We start from the raw sequence: 27,438 nt of genomic DNA, 5'->3' as shown, positions 1-27,438 counted from the left end.
CACAACGGTTAGCATGTTTGCCTATGACGCTAAACGCCTGGGTTGAATTCCTGGTGAGAACATCAGAAAAAAATGTTTCCCCACTTTTCCATTTTTGAGGTACTATGCCATGTAAAAACTTCTCTCCAAAGGGGTGTCGCACTGCGGTACGCCGTTTGGACTCGGCTTTAAAAATGAGGTCCCTTATCATTCATCTTAAAACTTAAATCGGACTGCTCTCATTGATATGTGAGAAGTTTGCACTTGTTCCTTAGGGGAATGTGCATGGGCAAAATTTGCAATTTGGTAGCGTTGCCAAATGCCATGGTGGTGGTCCAAAAAAAAAAAACGGTTACAACGCCTGAAACAGTTCCACAAGTGAAGGCTTCAACCCTGTAGAGGAAATAAAATTGCTAAAGATTTGAAAATACCCCATGAAAGGATGCAGCATATCTTAAAAAACGAGCTCAAAACACAGCCTTAAAAGTTTCAAAAGGCCCATAAACTAACACCAAAGTAAAAAAAAGTTGCTGCGCTAACACGAATGTGGTGCATTTCCAAACATCGTGTTTTCTGAGGGGACCAATTCCAATTCGAAACGATCATGTTTACTTAAGCAAGTGCACGTACAAGAATTTGAGACCCCCTGAAATATTTTCCATCCCAAGTGAAGGTATGGGCAGTTGGGACCGTCGATGGCCGCATTCCATTCGCCAATGATTCATTTCGTCCACTTTACTATTTGGGCCATTTTAGAGAGCAATGTAAGGACTAAATAATATGCTAGTAGGGATGCACTGAATAAATCCATGGAACAGGAATGAGTCAAAATACCGGCAGATTATATTCGTGTCACTTGCAACTCAAGGCAAAAGGTCGTCATAACGTGTTTTATACACAGACCTACGCTCCTTTTCGCTTTTTCTAAATTTTTGGTCAATATCGGGCTCTATGCCAAAAAAACTGTCTGTCCCAAATTTGAAAACAAATTTTGCGAATTTTCCCTTAAACTTTCCATTAAGGAACAGGGGATAGGTTAGGTTAGGTGTAAGTGGCTGTTGCCATCAGACTCACTTAAACGTTTTCGTCCATTGTGATATCACAGGAACAGAGGATGCCTTCTAGTTCCTACAATTGAACCATCCCGATCGCTTTTAAAATCATAACAAATTGTGAATATTCCCTTCCGCTAAATCAGACAGATTCTTTAAGAAATGAGAACCTAAAGTGGAATTTATTCTGACTGCCAGTGCGGGACACTCACACAGACGGTGTTCTATAGTCACTTCTTCTTCGATGTCCTCACTGTTTCTGCAAAAGTCGTTACTGGCAACCTTCAGACTATCAGTATGTTTTCCAAGTAGCCAGTGAGCTGTCATGATGGACGCAATGACTGGAGATACTTCTCTCATATCAATGAGTGCTGTCCGATTCAAGTTTAAGTTCAATGATAAGGAAAACTTTCGGACTTAAATCGCAATTGGTACTTTGTACGCAAGTAAGCATGGACAGAAAAAGGGATTGATGTACAGGCGGACGGACAAATAGGTAGAGCTTGCAAAATATCGATGGCATTATCGATACTTCCGATATTTTATTTTTTGTTTGAATATCAATTGATATTTTTCCTTTCGATACTATCGGCAAAGTTAAATTTTTTGCAAAGTGAACAAAAATAATTCGCTTATTCGACGCTGAATGTAGCCTATATAAGATACATCCGCCTATAGAGGGCGCAATTTTTCTCTCATGAATTCCATCTCACTTTATTAAATTTGGTTTTATCTGTGCATTTATATTGCTTCTTTATAAATCGATCTCCTGATTTTTACTTCTCATTTAAAATATGGGTGATGGGAAATTTTCAATAGTATCGATACTATCGATAGTTAGTACTAAAAATATCGAAAATATCGATTATTTCGATTATCGATAGTTTGTCAGCTCTTCTTCTCATTTAAAATATGGGTGATGGGAAATTTTCAATAGTATCGATACTATCGATAGTTACTACTAAAAATATCGAAAATATTGATTATTTCGATTATCGATAGTTTGTTAGCTCTACAAATAGGCGGATAAATATATAGAAAGATAGGTGGATAAAAAGACAGATAGATGGACAAACGGAACGATGATAGACAGACGGATAGGCAAAAAGAAGGACACACAGTTTAATCAACGGATAAATAGGCAGACGGACGGCTAGGAAGATTAGAGTACGGATTTGAAATTTAAATTTGGGGCGAAGTGTTGGGAAATGATCGTTTTGGAGGTGAAATAAAAATGTGACAACTTCGGATACTATAAGAATTAATCGGACGATATCATTCTATGGTCGCTTTCTCCAAATTTTTAGTAAATACCGGGCTCTATGTCAAAGAAAATTTCTATGTCAAATTTAAAAACATTCGAATCAAAACCGTGATCGTTACTTTGTACGCAAATAAGCAGAAACAGACATAGGGACGGACAGATAGGCGAATAGATATACAGACAGAAAGATGCATAGAAAGACAAATAGATGAACAGACAGAAGACGATAAACACACAGAAGGACAGAAAGTCAAACCAATGGATAGATAGGCAGAAAGACGGATAGAAAGAATAGAGTACGGGTTTGAAATCCAAATATGGGGCGAGGTGGGGCGTAATTAACGTTTTGAAGGTGAAATAAAAATGTGATAGGTTCGGCTGGGCCGAATCTAGGATGGGGTTATACTAATCTAGTCATCGATTATCTGTGTTCGGTTCCTAGAAGCTTTAATTTTTGCTAGTTTGACAAAGTTTGGTATGTAGATTAAAATTATGCCCCTTTGTATAGATTTTTAGCAGAATCCGTGAGTTCCCAAGATTCGGCCCGGTCGAACTTGATACGCTTTTACTTGTTTTTATCTGTAGGCAGGTGGAGTTATAAAGTAGACTATATCAGGCTATAAATTGATATTGCACAATTTTGTCCATGAAAATTCCACTAGGGAACAGGGGCTAACTTCTTACTTATCAATGATATAAGCTCAGTGATAAGGGCCCTCCTTTTTACAGCCGATTCCGAATTGCGCAGTGCCACACCTCTTTGGAGAGAAGTTTTTCCAAGGCATAATACCTCGCAAATGTTGCCAGTATTAGGAGGGGAAACCACCACCTCCTATAACTTGATATAGCCGTCATATAGTCCGGTCTGCCAATTGAGGGCGTTAAGCCCGTAAAAGCCGTATTTATCACCCCATTTTTCTGAAATTAGGCACAGCGAGTAATGTTAAGATCCTTGACATCCGTACAGAGTATGGTAAATATAGGACTATATTTGGATACAGGTGCAATATATATATATCGATCTGCCGATTTAATTTCTTGGGCCCATAAAAGACGGATTTATTACTTGATTTCACTTAAATTTGCCACAACGAGTTTATGGCAATAAAATGTTGTAAAAATTTTATTTTTACAGAAAATTTTTGTTTGTTTTTTACAACTATATAGAAAATTTTATTTTTTTTATTTTTATAGAAAAGTTTTTCCAAATTTTATTTTCATGGAAAATGTTGTCAAAATTCTGTTCTTAAAGAAAACTTTTCCAAACTATAGTTATGTAGAAAACTTTGTCAACATTTTATTTCACAGAAAATTTTGTCAAAATTTTACTTTTTATGAAAATTTTGTTAAGTTTAATTTTTATAGAAAATTTTGTCGAAATATTTTCTTTATTTTTAATTTTGTCAAAATTTTCTATATAGACAAAGTTTTTTTTTTATAAAAATAAAATTAAAAAAAAAAATTTATTTTTACAGAAAGTTTTGTCAAAATTTAATTTTTTACAGAAAATTTTGTCAATATTTCACTTTTTGTGAACATTTTGTCAAATTTTGTTTTCATAGAAAATTTTGTCAAAATTTTATTTTTGTAGAAAATATTGTCAAAATTTTGTGAAAATTTTATTTTCATAGAAAATTTCGTCAAAATTTTAGTTTTTAAAAACTGTTCTCTTTTGGGGGGTGTTTTGGGTAAGGGCGGTGCCCCATATACATGGTCCCACTTTTGATATCAGATTCGTATTCTACTCCCAAAAACTTTTTTATTGAGCCCTATATTAGCCTGGCCAGTAAATAAGTCCTATTTTGAGGTGTTTTGCAGAAGGGGTAGATCCCCAGAAACTTGGTTTCGAAAGTGGGTATCACTTTCATGTTTCATGTTCTTCTCCCCAATATCTTTCATTTGAACCCCATATTGCCTAGGTCGGCAAATATGTCCGATTCCCAGAATTGACTTCTTGAGCCCCTAAGAGCCTGAATTTTCATCTATTTTGTCTGCCAAATGTGATTCGAATCGGTCTGTATAGCCCCCATAAAAACCAATCTGCTGATTTGACTTCTTTAACTCTTAGAGGCCTCAGTTTTCATCTAATGTGGCTGAAATTTGACAAAATCTTTTGAAACCTATGACTTCCAGCTAGAGCTGACAAACTATCGATAATCACAATTATCGATATTTCTAATAACAAATATCGTTAGTATCGATACTATCGCTAATTTCCCATCACCCTTTTCTAAAACGAAATTGAGAAGTAAAAATCAGTAGATCAATTTATATATTTATATAGAAGCAATATCAATGCACAGACCGAATTGAACCAAATTTAATAAAGTCAGTTGGAAGTTATGCGAGAATTCATTGTGCAACATTTTAGCCCAAACGGACAAAATTGCGCCCTCTATAGGTGCAATGTATCTTAAAGGATACATTTGGTGTCGAACGCTAATTTTTGTTAAATTTTGGAAAAAATTTAAAAATTTGCTAATAGTATCGATAGGAAATATATCAATCGATATTAAGAAAAAAGTGAAATATCGATAGTATCGATAGTGCCATAGATATTGTGCCAGCTCTATTTTCAGCTGCTGAGATAAGTATGATCCAAATCGTTATATACACTGATATAGGCCCCTACCATATTCCATGTAATAATTGAAGGCCTCATATCATACATTACATATTTTAAACATAATTTTTAGCTTTTACCTTCATACAATAATTGCGTAGCAAGTAATCTTCTGGCATTATTGTGGCATTAAATATGAAACAGAAAATATTTATTATGATATTTATGGTTTTAGGTTTTTAACATGGCACTCTTTATGGCAATGCGGGTTCACGTAATTGAATTTAAGTTTGATGAATGTTTCACATCATTTTGTTAATTAGTAGCTTTGTTGATTGGAAAAATGTGAAGATGTGTTTTTAAGTTCATTGAGCAGGTGTCTTAAATAAATTGGCATCAATGTGCTTGAGGTGCTTGAGATTGTTATAAAGCAATCATTTAAACGGTTAAGCTGCCAATACAAAATATAATATCATAGACAAATGTAAAATCGATTAACAACCTATGAAATGTAGGCCCAAAAGACTGAAGGCAAGAAACGAACACTTTGGTACTGATAATCGGTCTTAGCCAAACTGAAGAATATCTGTCAAAGGTGTGTTATTTGTGAACAATCCGTATGTTCAAGTTCTTTACAGTAATAAAGAAAAAAACCTTCATTCTAGTGATATTGATTCCAAAGGTCCAATACTATCGACTTCTTCCCTTTGGTCTCCTTATATTTCATTGGTATAACAATCTTAAAAGAAGTCCCGCGGCTTTTTGAAGAATCATAAAATTTTCATATAAAAGGCTGGAAGAATAAATTAAAACTTAATTCTTCTTAGTTATAACCACTAATTTAAAAAAATGTTCTCTTCAACTATTTTTATGAGACTCCCACACATCTCATTTTTAGTTGGAGGATAATTACACATCTTGTTTATTTGTTAATTTATACATTTATATTGTTTTTTTACTACACACTATTATTGTGCAATAAACAAATTGTTGTTTTCAGACCATAAAAAACAAAGCACACATAATGGCTGTCTATATGCACATAGCGTTTTGCCACAAACATTTTTCAGCCATCAACCAAAAAAAAGGCACTTTTGTGATTTGGGCAAAAATTTTTGAGTAATGGCACCATGCACCGAGCGTATCTAAGACAGCCAGACACCATCAACATTTTTAATGATCATTAAAGCAACAAGAAGTATTCGCTTATTTTATTACATATTTTTTCATTTGAAATACCATGATATGACTTGGTTAAATACGTAAGCGAACAATTTATGAGCAGTAATTTGTATTGTCGCCGCCAGCTGATGTGGATTTCTTTTGAAAGTTTGAAATTCTTTTTCAGTTGGTAAATCTATTTTGGCTTAAATTATTGTGAGACTTTTTTTGTGAGCATTTAAAAAAAAATATTTTACTTAATTTGGTGTAGATGATGTCTTAATTGTAGAAATCGTTATAATTCGTACTTTACTCGCAATGTGCATGCAAATAATTGTACAATATATGGGTTAAACAAACCAAATATAATTGCAATTCTATTGGGCTAATCTATTTTTTTTTGTTACTTTTCATAAATTGCATATAATTATGCTCGTTTAGATGCAAATTGTGCATTTATAAGGAAACCGTATAATTGCCTAGCCTAACCTGCTATTTTAGATTCTTGTGAGAATTGTGTATGAAATGATCAAAGTATAAAATTTCAAGTTGGGCCAGTGTTCTGCATTGAGTGGAACTCAATCAAAACATTCTAAGATTTGAGAAATAATATCTCTGTATAAAAATCGTTGAATAATTTGTTTAATTGATTTTTTTTTAATTTGTCAACATTTTCATTCTATTTTTATAGGAAACAAGCTGAACGGGGTACGCTCTGCTGCCCTTTCATTCACTCTCTAAATTATTTTATTTGAGTCTTTTATTGCCATGGTCGGTAATTTTTTGTATACCCTCCACGTTTGTAACACTATGAAGTATTGATCTGAGACCCAACAATGTATATATATTTTTGAACCTCTTGACACTCCAAGTATATTTAGTCGTCCGTCCGTCTGCCCGTTCGTCCGCCTGTCCGTCCGTCCGTCTGTCCGTCCGTCCGTCTGTCCGTCCGTCCGTCCGTCCGTCTGTCCGTCCGTCTGTCCGTCTATCCGTCCGTCCGTCTGTCCGTCCGTCCGTCCGTCCGTCTGTCTGTCCGTCCGTCTGTCCGTCCGTCTGTCCGTCCGTCTGTCCGTCCGTCTGTCCGTCCGTCTGTCCATCCGTCTGTCCGTCCGTCTGTCCGTCCGTCTGTCCGTCTGTCTGTCCGTCTGTCCGTCTGTCCGTCTGTCCGTCCGTCCGTACGTCCGTACGTCTGTCCGTCGTATCGGTCTATGTTTTAGCTGTCATATAAACCTATCTTGAATTTTGACTCTAGAGGGCGCAATATTTATCCGATTTGGCTGAAATTTTGCATGAGGTGTTTTGTTTTCACTTCCAACAATTATACCATGTATGGTCTAAATCGGCTCATAACCTCACGTGGTTGCTATATAAACCAACTAAGAATTTGGACTTCTTGAGTCTCGGTCCATAACCTGATAGAGCTGCCATATAAACCGATCTCCCGATTTTTCTTCTTGAACCCCTATTTTTATGCGATTTGGCTGAAATTTTGCACAGTGACTTTTTCTATGCTCTCCAACGTCCAAATCTAGTATGGTCTGAATCGGTCCAAAACCTGATATATCTCCAATAGCATAGCAATTCTTATCCGTAAGGAGATACCGGGCATAGAACATGACAAATGCGACCATGGGGTGGAGGGTATATGAGATTTAGTCCAGCCGAACTAAGCACGCTTTTACCTTTTTTTTTTTAACCAACGCAGGGGATGTCCCTTAGCCCGACCATGATCGAGGGTAGCAAAAAAGTTGGACATCTTTTGTCCCCAATATTCCATCCTCTGTCTGATGCTGGTAGGATAGATATTAAAAATATCTGAAGAAGTGAAATTCTTTTTGAGCCGCTTGAGAAAGCCCAAACACTTGAATGTTTCTTCGACACTTCAAATACATATTTTGATCAAAGGACATCACACTGTATCTTCATGACCAGAACATCAAAAGTGACAATTGCTGTGGGTCCACGAATCGCTTGTGCGACAAGAAACAGTACTGGGTATTTGGTGCATTAAAGTCTACTCTGTTCATTCTATCCCACTTGGAAATGCCCAAAAAATCTTGGGAGGGCGTTTCACCATCGGGGAAGGGTGTCATTTCATAATGCGCCTCTTGTCCACAGTTTCGGCCTATGGTCGAATGAATATGAAAGAATGACGCTGTCCTCCGCGAATGAGAGTACTGATTTCGAGGTCCGACCATAAGCCCTCTGGGGGTGGGCCAAGCACCCCTAGAAAAGTTTTAAGTTTTTCAAAATTCCAGCCCAACTATCTCAGGTTATTAATTGATTTGGACCACACTTGGCACGGTAGTTGAACGTTGAAACAGAACACTATGTGCAAATTGTCAGCTATGTCGGTCAAAACAGTTGAGTCGTCCAGGGGTTGAAGAAGTCAAATTCGTTTTATATGGAAGCTATATCCAAATCGAAACCGTTATGACCCATTTGCAATCCCCAATGATCAACATCAATAGAAGTATATCTGCGAAATTTCAAGCGGATATCTAACTTGACTAGCATAACCCTCATCCTATGGCGGTGGTTAAAAAATTTCGGTTTCATAGTTCCGTATGACAAACTATCAATTTCTAGAAATTTTTTTGCAAAATTCGATTTTTCAGAAAATTGATTGTTATAGATTTTTGTTGTTAGAATTTGTTCAGAGTAAAAAAATTAAATATTTTTGGAAAAATAAGGAAAAAATAGTTTTTCTCTAAAAATGTTGATGAATTTGAGTTTTTATTAAAAAAGATTTTCAAACTTGAATTGTGCTGATTTTTACCAAAATTCATAACTTTCGTCCCTATACTAAAAATGTCATATATGTGAAATTTTCTGCTGATTGGATAAAAATGCAATCCCCACCTTGACAGCAAAAAACAGCAACAACAGTAGAGAAAAGATACGCGGACAGATGGACATGGTTAAGCCGAATCAGAAAGAATTTCCTAGTCCAACCATACATTTTATCACAGCCACGGTAGAAGTGTATGGTTGAGTACAAGTTTTTATAATAAACTGGCTATACCCGCGAAAAATAAGTTTCTTACATACTACCATATATATCTCCCCAGTACAATTTGTTTATCTACTACCAAATATGTTTTATTGAACCCCATATAGGCATGATGGACAAATATTCATATTTTGGGAGGTGATTTGGGGGGTAGGAAATCTCCTATCACTTGAACCTCATTTTTAATACCATAATCGTAGTTTACTTATGAATACTCTTTGTTTGAGTGCCGTATTATCGCGACCGTCTTGGGACGGTTTTGGTTTTGGGGCGGACCCTTGGAAATTACACCCAATTTTTAATATTCGATAATCATATTGGTATTCTACTCCCGAATACCTTTCATTGGGGTCGTATATTGTCCCGATCGATCCACTTTTGATTTTGAGCGGTACTTTTGGGACGGTTTTGGGCTTAAGGCGGTGCCCTGGTTACGTGGATCCAATTTTAAATATCATATTCATACCCATATTGGACAAAGTGGTAAAAGTGTCCAGTTGGGTGGTGAGGGTTACCCCCCGAAACTTAGGGTGACATTTTTATGCCAAGTTCGTAATCTACTCTTAAATACCTTTCATTTAATGCCCCTATTTTGTCCCAATCTGTAAACATGTCCGTTCGGGTGGGTTTTGGGATGGGGCGTCCCTCCTAGGTTATTAAACACCAAAATTGTATACAATTTTTTCGTGTTTTTGGTGTACCATAAGGTGGCATAAAAAATTTCGCTTAAATTGGTGCACCCATTTTTGAGATCTGGCTTTTATGAAAATGGGAGTAAGGGGGAGAGTCAAATTCGTGCTATACTCCCAAATATCTTTCATGTAAGCCCAAAATTACTATGGTCGATAAATATGTACGGTTTGGAGGGCGTTTTGGGTGTGGGGCACTACGCCAATTTGCCCTAAAAATAGGTATCCAATTCGTTTTTTTACTCCTTTTATTTGAGCCCCATAATGATATGTTCAGGAAATAAGTTCAGTTTAGGGGGTGCTTTGGTGCTTACCCACAAACACTTCGCTTCAAAATAGGTTTCCTTTTCAACACTCAAATTTGAGTCCCATATTGCCATGTGGATTCAAATAACCTATTTTAGGTGTTTTAAAAAGGTTAATCGCCACCTACTCTACTCTGAAATTGCTTTCATTTGAGTCCCATATAACAATAGTCGAATAATATACTCATTTGAGGGGTTTTTGGGGGTGGGGACACCTCCCATTACATGAAACTATTTTTTTGCCCTATGCGCTATCTACTCCCGAATACCTTTCATTTGAGTCCCATATTGACACGAACGTCCAATATGTCTTTTTGGGGGAGTTTTAAGGTTGGGCGGCTCGCTGGAAACTTAGACTCACATTTTAATACCATTTTCGTATTCCATTCTCCAATATCTTTCTTTTGATACCCGTACTGTTAAGATCGGTCCACTTTTGATTTTGATTGGTATTTTTGTAGTAACAGGTAGGGTGCGCACCCCTTCCAATATGGAAAAATTATATAGCCTATGTTTACTTCCAGACCAACCTCCACAATCTGTGATAATTTCGGGAAAAAGCGTTCTGCCGTTTTTGAGTCTATACGGAATAAACAAACAAATCGGGTCCTATATAGTCATAATTGGCTTATATGCCCATTAAGGGCGTTTTTATTGGGGTGGGGTGACCCCCCACACTTCGACCTGCTTTTGTATGCCAGATTCGTAATCTACTATTGAATATCTTTCATTGGGGGGCTCATTGATATGAACGTTCAATTTGTATGCTTGAAGGGTTTTAGAGCTTAGGGCGACTTCTTGGGTACATGGACCCAATTCTTATGCCATATTCGTATTCAAATTTTTGATACCTTTCATTTGATACCCATATTTTCCCGATCGGCCCACTTTTGATTTTGGGTGGTGTTCCTTACGATACAAAAAATTATATAATCTATGTTTCCTTCCAGACCAACCTACACAATCTGTAAAAATTTCAAAAGTAATCGGTTCAACCGTTTTTGAGTCTATACGGATCAAACAAACAAACCGACAAATAAACACAAATTAATTTCTATATATATATATATATATATATGAGATATTATTATTATTTGAATTACATCTTTAATTGGAATACATTGTTTTTTTATCTTTCTGAGCACTTTTTGTTGGACTTCAGTTCAAAACTTATAAAGCATCTTTCACATATATAAATATGTGTAGAGTATTATATAGCCGGTACGGCCCGCCTTTTTCTTCTTTTTTTCTTAGGAACAGAAAAACGACAATACAGCAAAATGCGGTGAAATGTTTCATATGTTAAATAACTAGAATCATACGTCACATCATTCTATCCCATTCACATTTTTGCATAAATAGGGTATGTCTCATAAACATTAGCAAAACATTTCAGGTATTGTGGTACGTTTAAATTAAATTTCCTGTTATCATGCATAGAATACTAAATTCATTGGCCAGTTAAACCACCCTACGTCTTTTAAAAGATACTTTAAAACTTTGTATAACTGGGTAATAATGGAATTATTCGCAACATGTGTGACAAAATTCTCACAATCTATAACCTAAGCTTAATGCTTAAACAATAATGTGTTAATGTTTTTTCCTATCTATTTCTTAACTTTTGTTTTAATTACAATTGACAAATCATTTCCAGTGCTCTGGATATTAACTGCATTAATTACAATAGATTCAAACGGCTAAAGTTTTAGGTGTTCCTTGGGAGGTTATTCAATTTAAAATTCCCATATATTTTTTGTTAATTTTTTCATGTACTGTTGGCTAGCCATAAAACAAAGTTTATTAATTTTCTAAGTTATTGGTCATATGGCATAGTGATCGGACATGAGACTTGCCGGTTTTTCCTTTCCACCAACCAGTTGCGGTGTCTCTGGCGTGTTTGGTCCAAGGAAAATTTGCTATGACTGCAACAGCATTTGGGTCTTTATGTCACTGTGTGAATGTGTCAGTTGTTACTTTTTCAAACTCTACTTGCAGTGTGTGCGTATGTATGACTAAAACAATTATAAACGGGTTGTGTTCAATAGGAAAAAAAAAACTAAAAAAATTGAGAAGCGATTATCACAAATCCATAGTAAAATTGAGTCATAGATTTATGATGGCTATTACAACATGGACTTTGTATGGAAATGGAAAGTCTAAGGCCGTTATGAATAATTATGTTGGCATGGACATTATGAAATAAGCATAAAAGGATGCTTTAAAAATGAAGACTGTTTTATATTTTAGTACAAAAAAATACATAATTTTTTTTTTGATTTTTTAAAGGCAAGATTATATGCTAAAGTTTTTTTAGTGCTTATAAAACTTTATGTTTTATCATGATCAACTCTGGGTTTTTGTTTTCTGTCATTTGATGTATAACAATGATTTCACTTTCAATTGCAAATTTGCAGTGTGACACCTCTTTGTTAATAAGTTTTTACAAATGGTACAGTACCTCACAAATGTCGCCAGCACTAGGAGGGGATAACTGCAGCTGAAATTTTTTTCTGATATTCTCGCCAGGATTCGAACCCAGGCGTTCAGCGTCATAGGTGAACATGCTAACCTCTGCGCTACGGTGGCCTCCAGTTTCAATTGCCCAGATTTTTAGAACATAATTTCTTAATACTCTTTTCCTAGGGAAAACGAAAGACTTAAGAAACGAACTTGTTTTGCTAGAGGGTTGGTATTGCGTATGTTGGGCAGACATTTTATTTTCGCAAATAGAGTTGAATCAAAAATCTATTAAACACCCTAACAATCAGAAATCAAATTTGGAAAAAAATTTGTATAAAAATTTTATTTCGAAGAGTCACCCCATGAAAATCAAATTTCTGCAAATTCTTTGAACATTTTAAATTTCATCATAGCTATTTTTATACCCTCCACCATAGGATGGGGGTATACTAATTTCGTCATTCCGTTTGAAACACCTCGAAATGTGCGTCTGAGACCCATAAAGTATAAATATTCTTGATCGTCATATCCTACTCCACCATAGGATGGGGGTATACTAATTTCTTCATTCTGTTTCTAACACCTCGAAATATGCGTCTGAGACCCCATAAAGTATAAATATTCTTGATCGTCATATCATTTTAAGTCGATATAGCCATGACCGTCCGTCTGTTCGGCCGTCCGTCCGTCTGTCTGTCGAAAGCACGCTAACTTTCGGAGGAGTAAAGCTAGGCGTTTGAAATTTTGCACAAATACTTTTTGTTAGTAAGGTCAGTTGGGATGTCAATGGACCAAATCGGTCCATGTTTTGACATAGCTGCCATATAAACCGATCTTGGGTCTTGATTTCTTGGGCATCTAGAGGGCGCAATTCCTGTCCGATTTTTGCACGTGGTGTTTTGGTATCATTTCCAACAACTGTGCTAAGTATGGCACAAATCGGTCCATGTTTTGATTTAGCTGCCATATAAACCGATTTTGGGTCTTGACTTCTTGAGCCTCTAAAAGGCGCAATTCTCATCCGATTTTACCAAAATCTTGCACGTGGTGTTTTGGTATCACTTCTAACAACGGTGCTAAGTATGGCACAAATCGGTAGATAACCTGATATAGCTGCCATATAAACCGATCTGGGATCTTGACTTCTTGGACCTCTAGAGGGCGCAATTCCCATCCAATTTGACTGACATTTTGCATGAGGTATTTATGACTTCCAATAACTGTGCTAAGTATGGCGCAAATCTATAGCTTGATACAGCTCCCATATAAACCGATCTCCCGATTTTGCTCTCTGAGCCCCTACAAGGCGCAATTATTATCCGAATGGACTGAAATATTACACAATGACTTCTACAATGTTCAGCATTCAATTAACTTATGGTCCGAATCGGACTATAACCTAATATAGCGCCAATTGTTTGCCTAAAAAGAGATATCGCGCAAAGAATTCGACATGCGATCCATGGTGGAGGGAATATAAAATTCGGCCCGGCCGAACTTAGCACGCTCTTACTTGTTTGATACAGTCTGATATAGCCGATTCCATTTCGCTGAAATTTTACACAGTGAGTTGTGTTGGAGGCCACTGTAGCGCAGAGGTTAGTATGTCCGCCTATGGTTGGCGTCATGCGTTCGAATTATGGCGAAAACACAAAAACCAATTTTGCAGCGATGGCTATCCCCTCCTAATGGTGGCGACATTTATATGTGAGATACTATGCCATGTAAAAGCCTCTTCTGATTTCAGGTCTTGGGCCCATAAATCATCCGATTTTACTGATATTTGGCACAATGAGTTGCGTTAGGCCTCTTGACATTCGTACCGAGTATGATAAGGATAGGTTATGTTAGGTTTAAGTGGCAGTCTGCCATCAAACTCACGTTTTCGTCCATTGTAATGCCACAGGAACAGAAGAAGGAAGATAGCTTCTAGTTCCTACCGTTGAACCATCCAGATTGCTTAAAAAAGCCCAATTACTTGATAATGTTCACATCCGCTAAATCAGACAGGTTCCCAAAGAAATGAGAACCTAAAGTGGAACTCCTTCTGACAGCTAGTGCTCGACACACACACAGAAGGTGTTCTATAGTCTCTTCTTCTTTGATGTCCTCACAGCTTCTGCAAAACTCGTTGCTGGCAACCTTCAGCCTGTCAGCATGTTTTCCAATTAGACTGTGACCTGTCTTGACGGACACAATGACTGAGATGTCTGTTCTACCAAGGACAGCAAAGCGTTAGACCTCTTGAAATCTAGATTAGGCCACATAGTTTTGGAATGTTCAGAGAACCCCTGGGATATCTTTGTGGCTTGGCAACCAGAACAAGTGAATTTTGAACTGTTCAGCCATCTCGTTGGGAGATCTGCGACAGTCGAGAGCGGTTTCTGTGTTCAGAAATACGTTCTCCAGGGATTTAATGGCTGCCTGGCTGTCTGAGAAGATATTTATGCCAATCGTCGTTATGACATTATATCTTAGCCTTCCTCTACTTAATTGCAAGGATCTCTGCTTGATATACACTGCAGTGGTCCGTTAACCTTTTCGATATGACTAGTTCTAGATTTTTAGAGTTCACACAAAAGCCCACCTGGTCATTTAGTTTGGAACCATCCCTGTAGAAGTCTATGCAATTTCTATTACCAGGGATATCGTAGTTACAATCGGTTCTATCAGGAGTAGTGGTACAGTACTTTTTATAAAAAGGGGACTCAGGTAGTTTGTAATCCACACTGCCTGGAACATTGGGCATTGTATCAAGGATAACACAGTGTCCGTAGCCGCCACATGACCAAAGACAAAGCTTACTTAGCCTCACAGCAGTGGTAATTTGTTTAGCCACAATGTCTAGAGGCATAAGATGTAACATTAAATTCAGTGCATCAGAAGGTTTCGTCCTCAGTGCGGCTGTGAAGCACAAACAAACCATCCTTTGGATCCGGTTGAGTATTGAGTAGTAGGTGGACATGTAAAGCGCCGTCCACCAGACCACAACACCATATAGCTTTATAGGTCTTACAACTGTAGTATATACCCAATGCATGACGATTTGTGAAGCGCCGTCCACCAGACCACAACACCATATAGCATTATAGGTCTGATAACTGTAGTATATACCCAATGCATGACGCTTGGTCTAAATCCCCAACTTTTGCCAATGGCTCTCTTGCAGGTGTATAGGGCAAGAGTTGCCTTTCTTGCTCTTCCCAAAATGTTGTTGGTACTTTGCGCTTTCTGTAAAGGGAACATTCTCTACTTCCAAGGAGACAGGTGCCACTGTAGGCAACTTGTATCACCTGCTAAAAAGAACAATCTCTGTCTTGCACGGCCCACTTGGCTGTTGCACGTAGAGCTTCCTGTTGTATATCTCTTAGAGTGATAGAGATCGGAGTATATGTGGATATAGCTGCCATACATACCGATCTCCCGATTTAAGTTCTTGGACCCATAGCAGCAACTTTTATTACCCGATGTCGCTAAAATTTAGTACAGTGAGATGCGTTAGGCTCCTCGGCATCCGATTTTAGGTCTTGAACCCATAAAAGGCGCGTTTCTATCCGATTTGGCTGAAATTTGGCACAGTGAGCTATGTTAAGCTTTTCGATATTCGTTGATATATCTTCCATATAGACCGATCTCCCGATTGAAGTTCTTGCGCCCATACAAGGCGCATTTATTAACCGATTTCGCTGAAATTTGGTACAGGCGCAACTATAACCGGGAAATCGCTTTATAAGGGGCCTATAGTAGATTATAGACCGATTCAGACCATTTTTGGAGCGTAGATTGAAGGTCATAGAAGATGTCGTTGCTCAAAATGTCTAGTGCTTCAAGAAGTGTATTCGAGAGATCGGTTTATATGGGAGCATTAACAGGTATTAAACCCATTCAGGCCATACTTGCATGTGTGTTGGAGGTCGCAAAAGAAGTCATTGTACAAAGTTTCAGTGAAATCGAATTAGAATTGCGCTCTCCAGAGGCTCTAGAAGTCAAATTGGGAGATCGGTTTATATGGGAGCTATATCAGGTTATGAACCAATTTGGACCACAACTAGCATTGTTAGTGGAAGTCATAACAAAAGGCTATATGGAAAATTTCGATTCGGAGAATAATTGCGCCTTCTAGAGGCTCAAGAAGTCAAGATCCGAGATCAGTTTATATGACAGCTATACGAAAACATGGACCGATGTGGCCCATTTATAACCCCAACCGACCTGCAGTAACAAAAAGTATTTGTGCAAAATTTCAAGCACCTATACGGACGGACAGACAGACGAACCGACATGCCTATATCGACTTAGAAGGTGTATACTTTGCTGGGTCTCAGTTCAATATTTCACTGAGTTACAAACGGAATGGAGAATTTAGTATACCCCCAAGCAATGGTGGAGGGTATTAAAGTACTACTGACATTAATCACTGAAATATTTTTGCCATTTTGCTACTTATAATTGGTCTTGCCTATTTTTTTTTTTTTAATAACAAACACTATTCTTGAATCTCAATTTTTTTAATTTTCTTGCCAATATTTAATTACCTCATGTCATGCAAAAGAGATCACTTGCATTGACCAAAATGATCTTTGAAAACTTATCATAATAATAATAACAACCATCAAAGACAATAGAATGAGAGGTTAACTAAGTCAGCAATGAACAATGCAAGCGTCACTTCTATCGTGCCAAACCGGCGGGTATTTAATAGCTCCATATGGCTAAGGCACTGATGCAAAATTGTTACTAAGCTGGTGTCACAAGTATAGCATCGCCGATGTTGTAATTAAATCGATGTTGGCGTTGGGGTTTGCGCATGCGCCAAACCCCAACGCCAGCGACAATGACTCGTTAAGGCAACATTCAAAAAATAAACAGCCATCTAGTACTGCTTAAACTCTGTGGCTATGTTTTGGCTACTGGAATAACTCAAAAGGTGTCTCTAGCATTTTCTGCATATCGTACAAAAGGCAAATTAAACGTCAGCCGTTTCGCTAGACGCTTCCATGGAATCGCAACGCCCAATCAAAACAAAAGCGCACAACCACAATCGCAACACACTTACAGCCAAGGCATTCAATTTAATATGAACTAAAAATTTTCAACAAAAAAAAAGCCGGTTTAAGTATAAACTTTAGTTGCTTTCTGTAACAATTTGTGCTGGGGCCATATGTAATGGAAAAATACACCAAATGTTGTGAGCTTTTGAAAAAAAAAACCTATGGAAACTTACTTTCAATTTTAGCCTAGGCGTTGAGGCAAGAAGTTGAAAATTATCCAAAAATACACACACACACTCGTAAACATACATAGATATAAAATGTGCATAAAATCAGCTCACTCCTTAAGTACGATTATTCGTGGTAAATCAGGAACTGGTTTCTTTAATTCGCCATGCAATAAGCCCAAAGACCTGAATTTTGATTTGTAGTCTTATTTTTTTCTTCTTCTTTGTTTATTTCTGGCATTGCTAGTAAAAGGAAGTTGTGGTGTTTTTTTTTCACCACCACACACTGTAGCCTCGCATCTGGTTCAATAAGACCATAACAACTGTCCCATAACATTGCGCTCCCCAATTGCGCTGAAGGACTTCTAGTAGCAAGCGTTAACGAGCTGTTAACTTTGCATTGTGTGTGTGTGTGTTTTTTTTTTATATTTTTACCGTAAAGTTTGGGAACCTTTTTCGAGGTCAATCAAAAGTGTTGTATCATAAGTTAAATAAATCTAGTTTATTTCGATAATGAAAGTCTGAGCAGTAAAAAACATGGTTTCTGTCCAAAAGTGAAGGTGTAATAAAGGAAGACTAAAAGTGACGGTGTTTGTTTACTTTAGGTTAGGTTAGCTTAGGTTAAAAAGAGGGTGCAGATAGACATAAACCTAAGCCTGTAATCGGCTTGTTATGCGCTCTATTGTTAACTTTAAGTATTGGATAATTTAGCTCAGAGGTTAGCATGTCCGCCTATGACGCTAAACGCCTGGGTACGGATCCTGTGCAGAGCATTATAATATATATTTTTTTAATCGGTGGTTATCCCCTGGCTGCCGAAATTTATAAGGTACTGTACCATCTGGTATGCAAGCCATGTAAAAACTTCTCCACGAAGAGGTGTCGTACTGCGGCACGCCGTTCGGACTCGGCTATAAAAAGCAGGCCCCCTACCATTGAGATTAGACGTGAACCGGACAGAACTCAGTGGAATGTGAGGAGTTTGCCCCTGTTCCTTATGGAATGTTCATGGTTGTGTTTGTTAGTGTTAGTTGTGTTTTGTTTGATTATACCCTTCAAGTACTCCTGATGGCAGGGGGATTTGACGATTCTTATCCAGGAGCCATGGGAGTGTGGAGGAATGGTTTGTGGACTAAGAATTGGAGACACAGAGTCTGTATTCTTGCAAAATTGCAAATTTTGCCCATGAACATTCCACTAAGGAACAGGGGCAAACTTCTCACATATCAATGAGTGCAGTCCGATTCAAGTTTAAGCTCAATGATAAGGGGCCTTCTTTTTATAGCCGAGTCCGAACGGCGTGCCGCAGTGCGACACCTCTTTGGAGAGAAGTTTTACATGGCATAGTACCTCACAAATGTTGCCAGCATTAGGAGGGGAAAACCACCGCTGAAAACATTTTCTGATGGTCTTGCCAGGATTCGAACCCAGGTGTTTAGCGTCATAGGCGGACATGCTAACCTCTGCGCTGCGGTGGCCTCTTGCAAAGAGTAGTCTAAATGTTTTTCTTCTTCCGTCGCTAAGCACTGAAGATTTAATAGAAGCCAGCCTTGAAATAAACGGGTCTCATTACTGGCTGGCTACTCTATATATGGCAACGATGCCGCCTTTAAACCTCACTAGTTGAAGCTGCTTCTGTAAGGAAGAAGAGCCTCATTGTAGGAAGTGATGCTAATGCAGAAGTGGTTATCACTGGTATGCATTCGTCGGAGGTTATTAGGGAAATTGTGTCTGAGCCGAAAATTCTTGGGGAGATAAGAATTTCGACTCTTATAAGTCACCAGACCCTGATGATGTATCACCGGTTGAATTACAAGCTATGTCTGATAGACTGGTTTCCTGGCTTAGGGGAGATATACTCTGCTTGTATCAGAATGTCATATATACCTGTGGAATGGAGGGACACGAAGGTCATTTTCATTTCGAAAGCAGGAAAACCCTACCACACGAAGACGAAAGTTTTTCGTATTGGACTGTCATACTTTATTCTGAAAGCTCTTGAGAAGTTGATAAAAACATATCTTAGAGCAAAGATTCCTGGAGATCGCATGTCGCGGCAGCAGCATGCATATAAAGGGTGATTTTTTTGAGGTTAGGATTTTCATGCATTAGTATTTGACAGATCACGTGGGATTTCAGACATGGTGTCAAAGAGAAAGATGCTCAGTATGCTTTGACATTTCATCATGAATAGACTTACTAACGAGCAACGCTTGCAAATCATTGAATTTTATTACCAAAATCAGTGTTCGGTTCGAAATGTGTTCATTCACCGTAACGTTGCGTCCAACAGCATCTTTGAAAAATTAGTAAAGGCAAATCCACCGAAACAGCCTTTCACGACCTCGTCGGCTACATAGAGGGTTCTCTCGCTGTCAAGAAATTGGCCTGTGAGCATTCCAAATCTATGTGGCCTAATCTAGGCTTGAAGAGGTCTACCACTTTGCTGTCATTGGCTAGAAGAGATGTGCTCACTCTCACTCTGTCCTCCAGCTTTGATGGCAAAACTAGAGTTTCGCCAATCCAAGACTGTGCCGCTGGCAGCAATGCCTCGCACTCGACCCCAAGTGTCGTCTTAGGTATTCGATTGGAAATCTTTTCCATTCCTTCCAGGTTTTCTATCCAAGCCTCGATATTACCGCGATGGAGTGAAGTGCTCCTATCCTCTTTTCATTCTCCAAAAAGTTTCTTAAAGTTTCATCACCATAACGGCTGACTCACACTTGTATCTGTACGAGGGCTGCTATATAAATTTCTGGCCTCATCATGAAAATGCAATTTTTATACCCTACACCACCACTTTTATATAAGGCATATAACTTGGTGCATTTGTTTGCAACATCCAGAAGGAAGAGAGCTAGACCCATTGATTAGTATACCGATCGGCTAAGAATCACTTTCTGATTCGGTTTAGTTATGTCCGTCTGTCCATTTTAATTTGTATACAAAGTAGAGGTCGCAATTTTCATCCGATCATCTTAACATTTGGTACAGGCAAATTTTTGGCCTAGAGACGATGCCTATTGAAATTGGAAAAAATCTGTTCAGATTTTGATATAGTTCCCATATATATGTTAGAGCCACTTCAAGCGCATTTATTGACTAATCTTGACCAATTTACAAAATTTTGTACAACGGTTTCCTCTATGACTACCACAACATCTAAGTAGTTTGCTTGAAATCGTTTCAGATTTAGATATAGGTCCCATATATATGTTCGTCCAATTTTGTAAAATATTGTAAAAAAGTGCTCTCGGTAGTGGTAGGGGGGATTTCTTTCCAGATTTGGATATAGCTGCCATGTATGTATAACGCCGATTCCCGATTCCCACTTCTAGAGCCATTGCAAGCGCATTTATTGACCAAAAGTGCCAAAATTTCGTATACCGCTTTTCTCGTCGAAAAAAAAATGTTTGGTCGAAATCGGTTCAGATTTAGATAGACAGGTCACTGTCTAATCGGAAAACATGCTGACAGACTGAAGGTTGCCAGCAATGACTTTTGCAGAAGTTGGGAGGACATCGGAGAAGAAGAGACTATAGAACACCTTCTGTGTGTGTCCCGCACTAGCAGTCAGAAGGAGTTGCACTTTAGGTTCTCATTTCTTTGAAAACCTGTCTGATTTAGCGGATGTGAATATTCGCAAGTTATTGGGCTTTTTAAAGGGATTTGGATGTTTCAATGGTAGGAACTAGAGGGCATTTTCTCTCTTCTGTTCCTGGGGAATTACATGGACGAAAACGCCTAAGTGAGTCTGATGGCAGACTGCTACTGAAACCTTACTTAACCTACTCAGGTTCAGGTTGGGGGGTATACAAATTTGGTTATTCCGTTTGCAACATCTCGAATTATTTGTCTAAGACCCTATAAAGTAAATATACATATATTATATTCGTGAGCGCCATGAATATTAATTCACTCGTAAGACATAAGATGGATATCGCTCCGTCTGTCGGTACGTCCGTCTGTCCGTCCGTCTGTCTGTCCGTCCGTCCGTCCGTCTGTCCGTCCGTCTGTCCGTCCGTCTGTCCGTCCGCCTGCTCGTCCGTCTGTCCGTCCGTCTGTCCGTCCGTTCGTCTGTCCGTCCGTCCGTCTGTCCGTCCGTACGTCTGTCTGTCTGTCCGTCCGCCTGTCTGTCTGTCCGTCCGTCTGTCCGTTCATCTGTTCGTCCGTGCGTCTGTCTATCAGTCCGTCTACCTATCCGTCCGTCTGTCTATCCGTCATTCTGTCTGTCAGTTTTTCTGCCTATTTATAAGTTCGTCTGTCTGTCCCTCTGTCTATCCTTATGCCTGTACATGTTAATTTATTTACAAAGTAAACAACGGTACAAATTTCGAACCAGAACTCAAAAATTAGCTTCCTCAATCTTTCGGAATTCACTCCGTAGTTCAATCTCTTATGACATTAAAAAGTTTAAGATCTGTCTATGGAAATGGTGTAACATAAGCCTGCCTATAGCTCTCATTCCCTAATAGGTGGTTGTTAATATATAACCACAACTTGAAATGTGAATAACCATTTGCATACACTCAAAACCAAAGGTCATTACCCACTTTTGTGTTGATATAAAAATCTATTGCCACAAAGAAATGATGTTCAAACAATAGAATTGTATAAATTTAAAAGTCTTTAAAATAATTAGCTTAGCAATTCAAATGATGCATATCAAAATAAAAACGATATTATTTACCAAAAGTTATGATGTTTAGATTCCATCTTAATAATAATGTGGACTCATAAATTTGTTGGCTGCTTGCTATGTATCCTAAAGAAAATGTCGTATAGTAACATCAGGTGTTTTGGTATTGGGACCCCCTTACCACCATTTTCAAAAAATGCAGATATCGGCGATGGGTGCACCGATTTAAGCGAAATTTTGTATGCCACCTTCCATAGGCATAGAAATGCTACCTTTAGTGTTGGCGGGTTCCCCCACCCCTAAAAACACCACCCAACGGGACACTTTTATCGCTTTGGGCGATATTGGGTATCAAATGAGAGGCATTTAAAAGTAGGTTATAAATCTGACATAAAAATGTATTCCTTGGCGTCTGAGGGGTCTCCCCACCCCACAAAACCCTCTAGCGGGATATATTTACAGATTGCGACAATATCGGACTCAAAGAAAGGTACTTGGGTACGTATTTGCTCACCATGAATATTTGGAGCTCAAAGAGAGTGGATCACGATGTTGATAGTTTTCAGGGACCACCCCTCAAACCGGACATATTTGCTGACAATTGCAATAAGGGGCTCAAAAGAATGGTATTTGAGATTATAAAACGAATTGGATATCATTTTGTTTGGGGGACGCCTGATCCCATAAACTTCCCTTAAACCTGTGGCAATATGAGGTTCAAATAAATGATATATGAGAGTAGAGCTCGATGCTGATATTTTTTAAGGGCTAGGTGTCTGCAGGACCCAATACAACACCCAAAACCGGACATATATACCGACCATGGCAATTTGGGCTCAAATGAAAGGTATTGGGGAGTAGAGCATTAAATTGATACTCAATTTCTGGACCAAATTTCTGGAGGTCGACCCTTTTGCCAAACGGATAAAGATACATGTTTAAAGTGGTAGTTAAACTCTCAGTGATTCATAAATGCTCTCGTAAATCGCAAAATATGAAGCCAGTCTTGGCGAAAATTCCTAAAAATTGAAAGTCGAATATCCCAGAAACTAGAAGAGGTATTGGATTTTTTGGGACTCTTGGGTGCCATCCAGCAAAAAGAGGATTTTTATAATCGGACTACAAATGAAGATTTGGTAGCCAACATAGGGCTTAGCCAAGAGGTGCCTAGATAACAGATATCTATTTCCATTCTCAAATGACAGATTTTTTACTAGTTTTTTTTGATTCTATCTCACTGTACAACGTCTCATCATCCCCTCCCTATGCCTTACAAACACTATCACTTCCTGTACCTATTCTGCATAAGTTAGCTCTTAGTTCTTAGTATCCCGTTATGATACCGTTCGTCGCTCATGCCCTTAACTTGGATTGCGTCACCCGCAAGGTTTCGTTTTCACTAAATTCACTGATGACAGTCCTCTGGCGCCTACAGCCAACCATGTATCCTTTCATTTTCTCTTACTCCGCTATGGTGCGGCCCTCAAACACTGCGGATCGTGCCATCCTCAGTGAAGGCATTAACCCCTTCTAACACTTCCATACTGTTCGTGACCGTTTCGTCCTGGTTGTTTCGACTCACGTTTTCCGTGATCGCCCGGATCTCCGCCTGCAGGACAGCATTATAGCCAGGTAGTCGGAAACAGATCTCATTACCTTGGTTCTCAATATAGATCCCCAGGCTCACTCTGTCCTCCAGCTTTGATGGCAAAACAAGAGTTTTGCCAATCCAAGACTGTGCCGCTGGCAGCAATGCCTCGCACTCGACCCCAAGTTCTAGGTTTTCTATCCAAGCCTCGATATTACCGCGATGGAGTGAAGTGCTCCTCTCCTCTATCGATTCTCCTAAAAGTTTCTTAAAGTTTCATCGCCATAACGGCTGACTCGCAATTGTGTCTGTATATATAAATTTCTGGCCTCATCACGAAAATTAAATTTTTATACCCTACACCACCACTGTGGTATAAGGCATATAACTTAGTGTATTTGTTTGTAACATCCAGAAGGAAGAGAGATAGATCCATTGATTAGTATACGAATCGTCTCAGAATCACTTTCTGATTCGGTTTAGTTATGTTATGTTATGTTATGGTAGTCTGTCCGTCCATTTTAATTTGTCTACAAAGTAGAGGCCTAGAGATGACTAGATGGCCTAGAGACGAAACCTATTGAAATTGGAAAAAAATCGGTTTAGATTTGGATATAGCTCCAACATATATGTTCGTCCGATTTGGACTAATATTGACATCGAATCCTGAAATTTGCCAGGAGGGACTTTCTTTTCACTCTTGATATTGCTGGTGAATTTCATAGAAATCAGTCCAGATTCAGATATAGTTCTCATATATAAAGGGTGATTTTTGGCTATTATGTTTTTGGCAAGCTCAAAAGAGCTTGACTTGCATGACATGTGGTTTCAACAAGACGGTGCGACATGCTATACGGTACGCATAACAATGGACTTATTGAGAGGCGAGTACGGTAAACATTTTATTTCACGTTCGGGACCGCCTAGACCCTGCGATTTAACGCCTTTAGACTATTTATTGTGGGGCTATGTTAAAGCTCATGTCTATACAGACAAGCGCTCTTCAATTGACTCATTGAAAGACAACATTGAATCATTTATTCGTGAGATACCGCCCGAAATGTTGGAAATTTATGCCAAAATTGGAATAAGCGGATGGACCATTTGAGGCGCAGACACGGACAATATTTGCATGAAATAATCTTCAAACATTAAATTATATGGGGCGTACTATTGATTCAAATAAAGATTTCATGCATTTTTCTGAATTTTATGTGTTTTTTGTTTTGAAAAACTTTCCAATAGCTCGTAAAAAATCATCCTTTATGCATCACCTGATTTTCACTCCTAGAGTCACTGCAAGCGCATTTATTGACTAAACTTGCCAAAATGTTGTGTAACGCTTTCCTCGAAGATTACCACATCGACTAAGAAGAAGTTTTTTTTTTGAATCAGTTCAGATTTAGATATAGCTGCCATATATATGTACCTCCGATTATGAGAAATATGGCAGGAGGGATTTTTTACGACTCTTAGTATTACTGGTAAATTTCATAGAAATCGGTCCAGATTTGGGCATAGCTGCCATATATGTATATCGCCCGATTTACACATTTATTGACCAATCTTGCCAATCAATGATTACCAAAATATCTATACAGTTTGGCCAAAATCGGTTCAGATTTAGATTTAGCTTCCATATATATGTTCGTCCGATTTTGAGAAATATTGCAATAAAGCGCTCATATGTTAACCAATTGTTTCGAAATTTGGCAGGAAGGATCTTCTTTTGACTCTTATTATTACTAGCAAACTTAATGTTTATTCCCTTCTCTTTCTGGGGACTTTAAAAAGTACTATGCTTTGTAAAAACTTCTCCCAAAGAGGTGTCGGCGTGCTGTTCAGCTCTAAAAAAGGATATCCTTAATGAAATGTTTAAGACCAAATTTGTATTCATTAATACTCAACATGGGAATTCGTTCAGAAGTCTTGATGACAACTCTAAATTCCTTCCGAATTTCCTATAAATTTTGTTCAAAATTCTGTAGAAACAGATTTCCCTCCGACAATTCGTTCGTGTCAAACACTCCATATAATTTTCGTTAAGAATTCGGACAGACTTCTTACCGAATTGAGAACCTTCTACTTCGATTCTGGGAATATAGTCGATCAATACCGGCACTCTTCATATATGTTCGTATGCGTGTGTATGATATATTGTAACTGTGTTTTTTTTGTACTTACCTTTCCATTTGACAGTGGAATCTGTAATACATCGAGTTCCTGATCGGATGCTGGCACGGGCACAGCTGTGACAATGGCGAGGACTGTGTAAAAACAGGCTAGGGCTATTAAATAAGGCCTCATTGTGACTTGTGTTTGTGTGTAAGATTTTGTTATAAAAGTATTGGGAAGGGATTGATTTGTTTTTGTTTTTTTTTTTGGTAAATTGTAAACGATTTCTCCGTCTCGCTTATCTGCCAACAACTGATGATGAGGGGGTTTATGCCACACCGAGTACGTAGACTAAACTAAACTGCAAAGAAAACGAAAAGAAAATAAACGTTGAAAAAAAATCTTTTAAAATCAGTTTTCGATAAATCGTTGACTAAAAACGAATGAAAACGATAGCTTCCGCTTTTTGTTGTTGTGTGCATATTCTAGCCAAGCGCAAAACAAAACCAAGTCAAAGTCCATAACAAAAATTTGAACTGGATACCCTTAAAAATGATTTCAATGAAACCGGTTAACATTCCAAAAAGACGGTGTGGTGATTGTTGATGCTAAATCAATCATTGTTTGTTGTTATTGGGCTTGTAGTGTGCTATCGCAGTTTTTTTTATCGTTTGTTTTTTTTCTTTTTCTTCTTCTGGCTGTTATCGTTTAGCCAAAGTTTTGATGGTTGGTTAACCTTGTGGATGATTTCTTAATTTGTGTGCCTAGCAGTGCTGATGTCTGACCAGACGTCAATGCTGCTGCTGTTGAGGCTGCCAGTTGTCATTTCATTCATTTTAAATATAGTTTTTGATAATATTCAAATTTTGTATTTTATTTTGTTTTAAAAGTCACAAAATCATCTAAAACGTCTGCCAAGAGACCCCACAATTATCGGCCAAGGTCAACAACAGTGCTCTTGTTTCTTGCGTGCATTTCAAGCTTGGGTTTTTTTAGTCTTTTTATTTTTTTGCTCTTTGGGGGATGTTGCCTTAGATGGTTATTGGGGTCTCTTGTTTGTGGCTTTGGAAAAATCTCATTTCATGGTAATCACGAATTTATGTTAATTTATAATGTCAATATACGCATAATATATTCTTCATATGCATATGCATATCGAATGTTATGAATCTGTTGTTGTTGTTGGTGTTGGTGTTTTTTTGTGAAGATACTTTGTCATATTTTGCATGAATGAGTGTGTTCGCATAAACGATTTAATGCCATAAATTCTACGACGTGTTTGAGATCAAAGGTGTGATTTTGAAAGATTTGTTGCTTGCAGCAATAAATCTGTAATTGTGTGAACGGAAACATTAGTTATGACTTAAATGTTCTTCTTTCAAGCAATTT

At 38.1% G+C, this 27,438-nt stretch overlaps 1 protein-coding gene and 1 long non-coding RNA gene across 3 annotated transcripts in view; one reads left to right on the top strand and one right to left on the bottom strand.

The window, feature by feature from the left end:
- The window catches only part of LOC106084253 (uncharacterized), an 83,242-nt gene that overhangs the window by 35,610 nt on the left and 20,194 nt on the right, over positions 1-27,438 (bottom strand). The window contains exon 2 of the mRNA XM_013247826.2: positions 26,119-26,410. Coding sequence (XP_013103280.1) covers positions 26,119-26,241 — 123 coding nt within the window. The 5' untranslated portion in view covers positions 26,242-26,410. The remainder of the gene's footprint in view (positions 1-26,118; positions 26,411-27,438) is intronic.
- Positions 1-27,438, top strand: part of LOC106084254 (uncharacterized) — a 51,795-nt gene that overhangs the window by 11,351 nt on the left and 13,006 nt on the right. The gene's annotated exons all lie outside the window — the stretch shown is intronic.

The sequence above is a fragment of the Stomoxys calcitrans genome, chromosome 4, assembly GCF_963082655.1.
Source record: "Stomoxys calcitrans chromosome 4, idStoCalc2.1, whole genome shotgun sequence".
Taxonomy (NCBI): domain Eukaryota; kingdom Metazoa; phylum Arthropoda; class Insecta; order Diptera; family Muscidae; genus Stomoxys; species Stomoxys calcitrans.
This window is presented reverse-complemented; position numbering and strand designations above follow the sequence as displayed.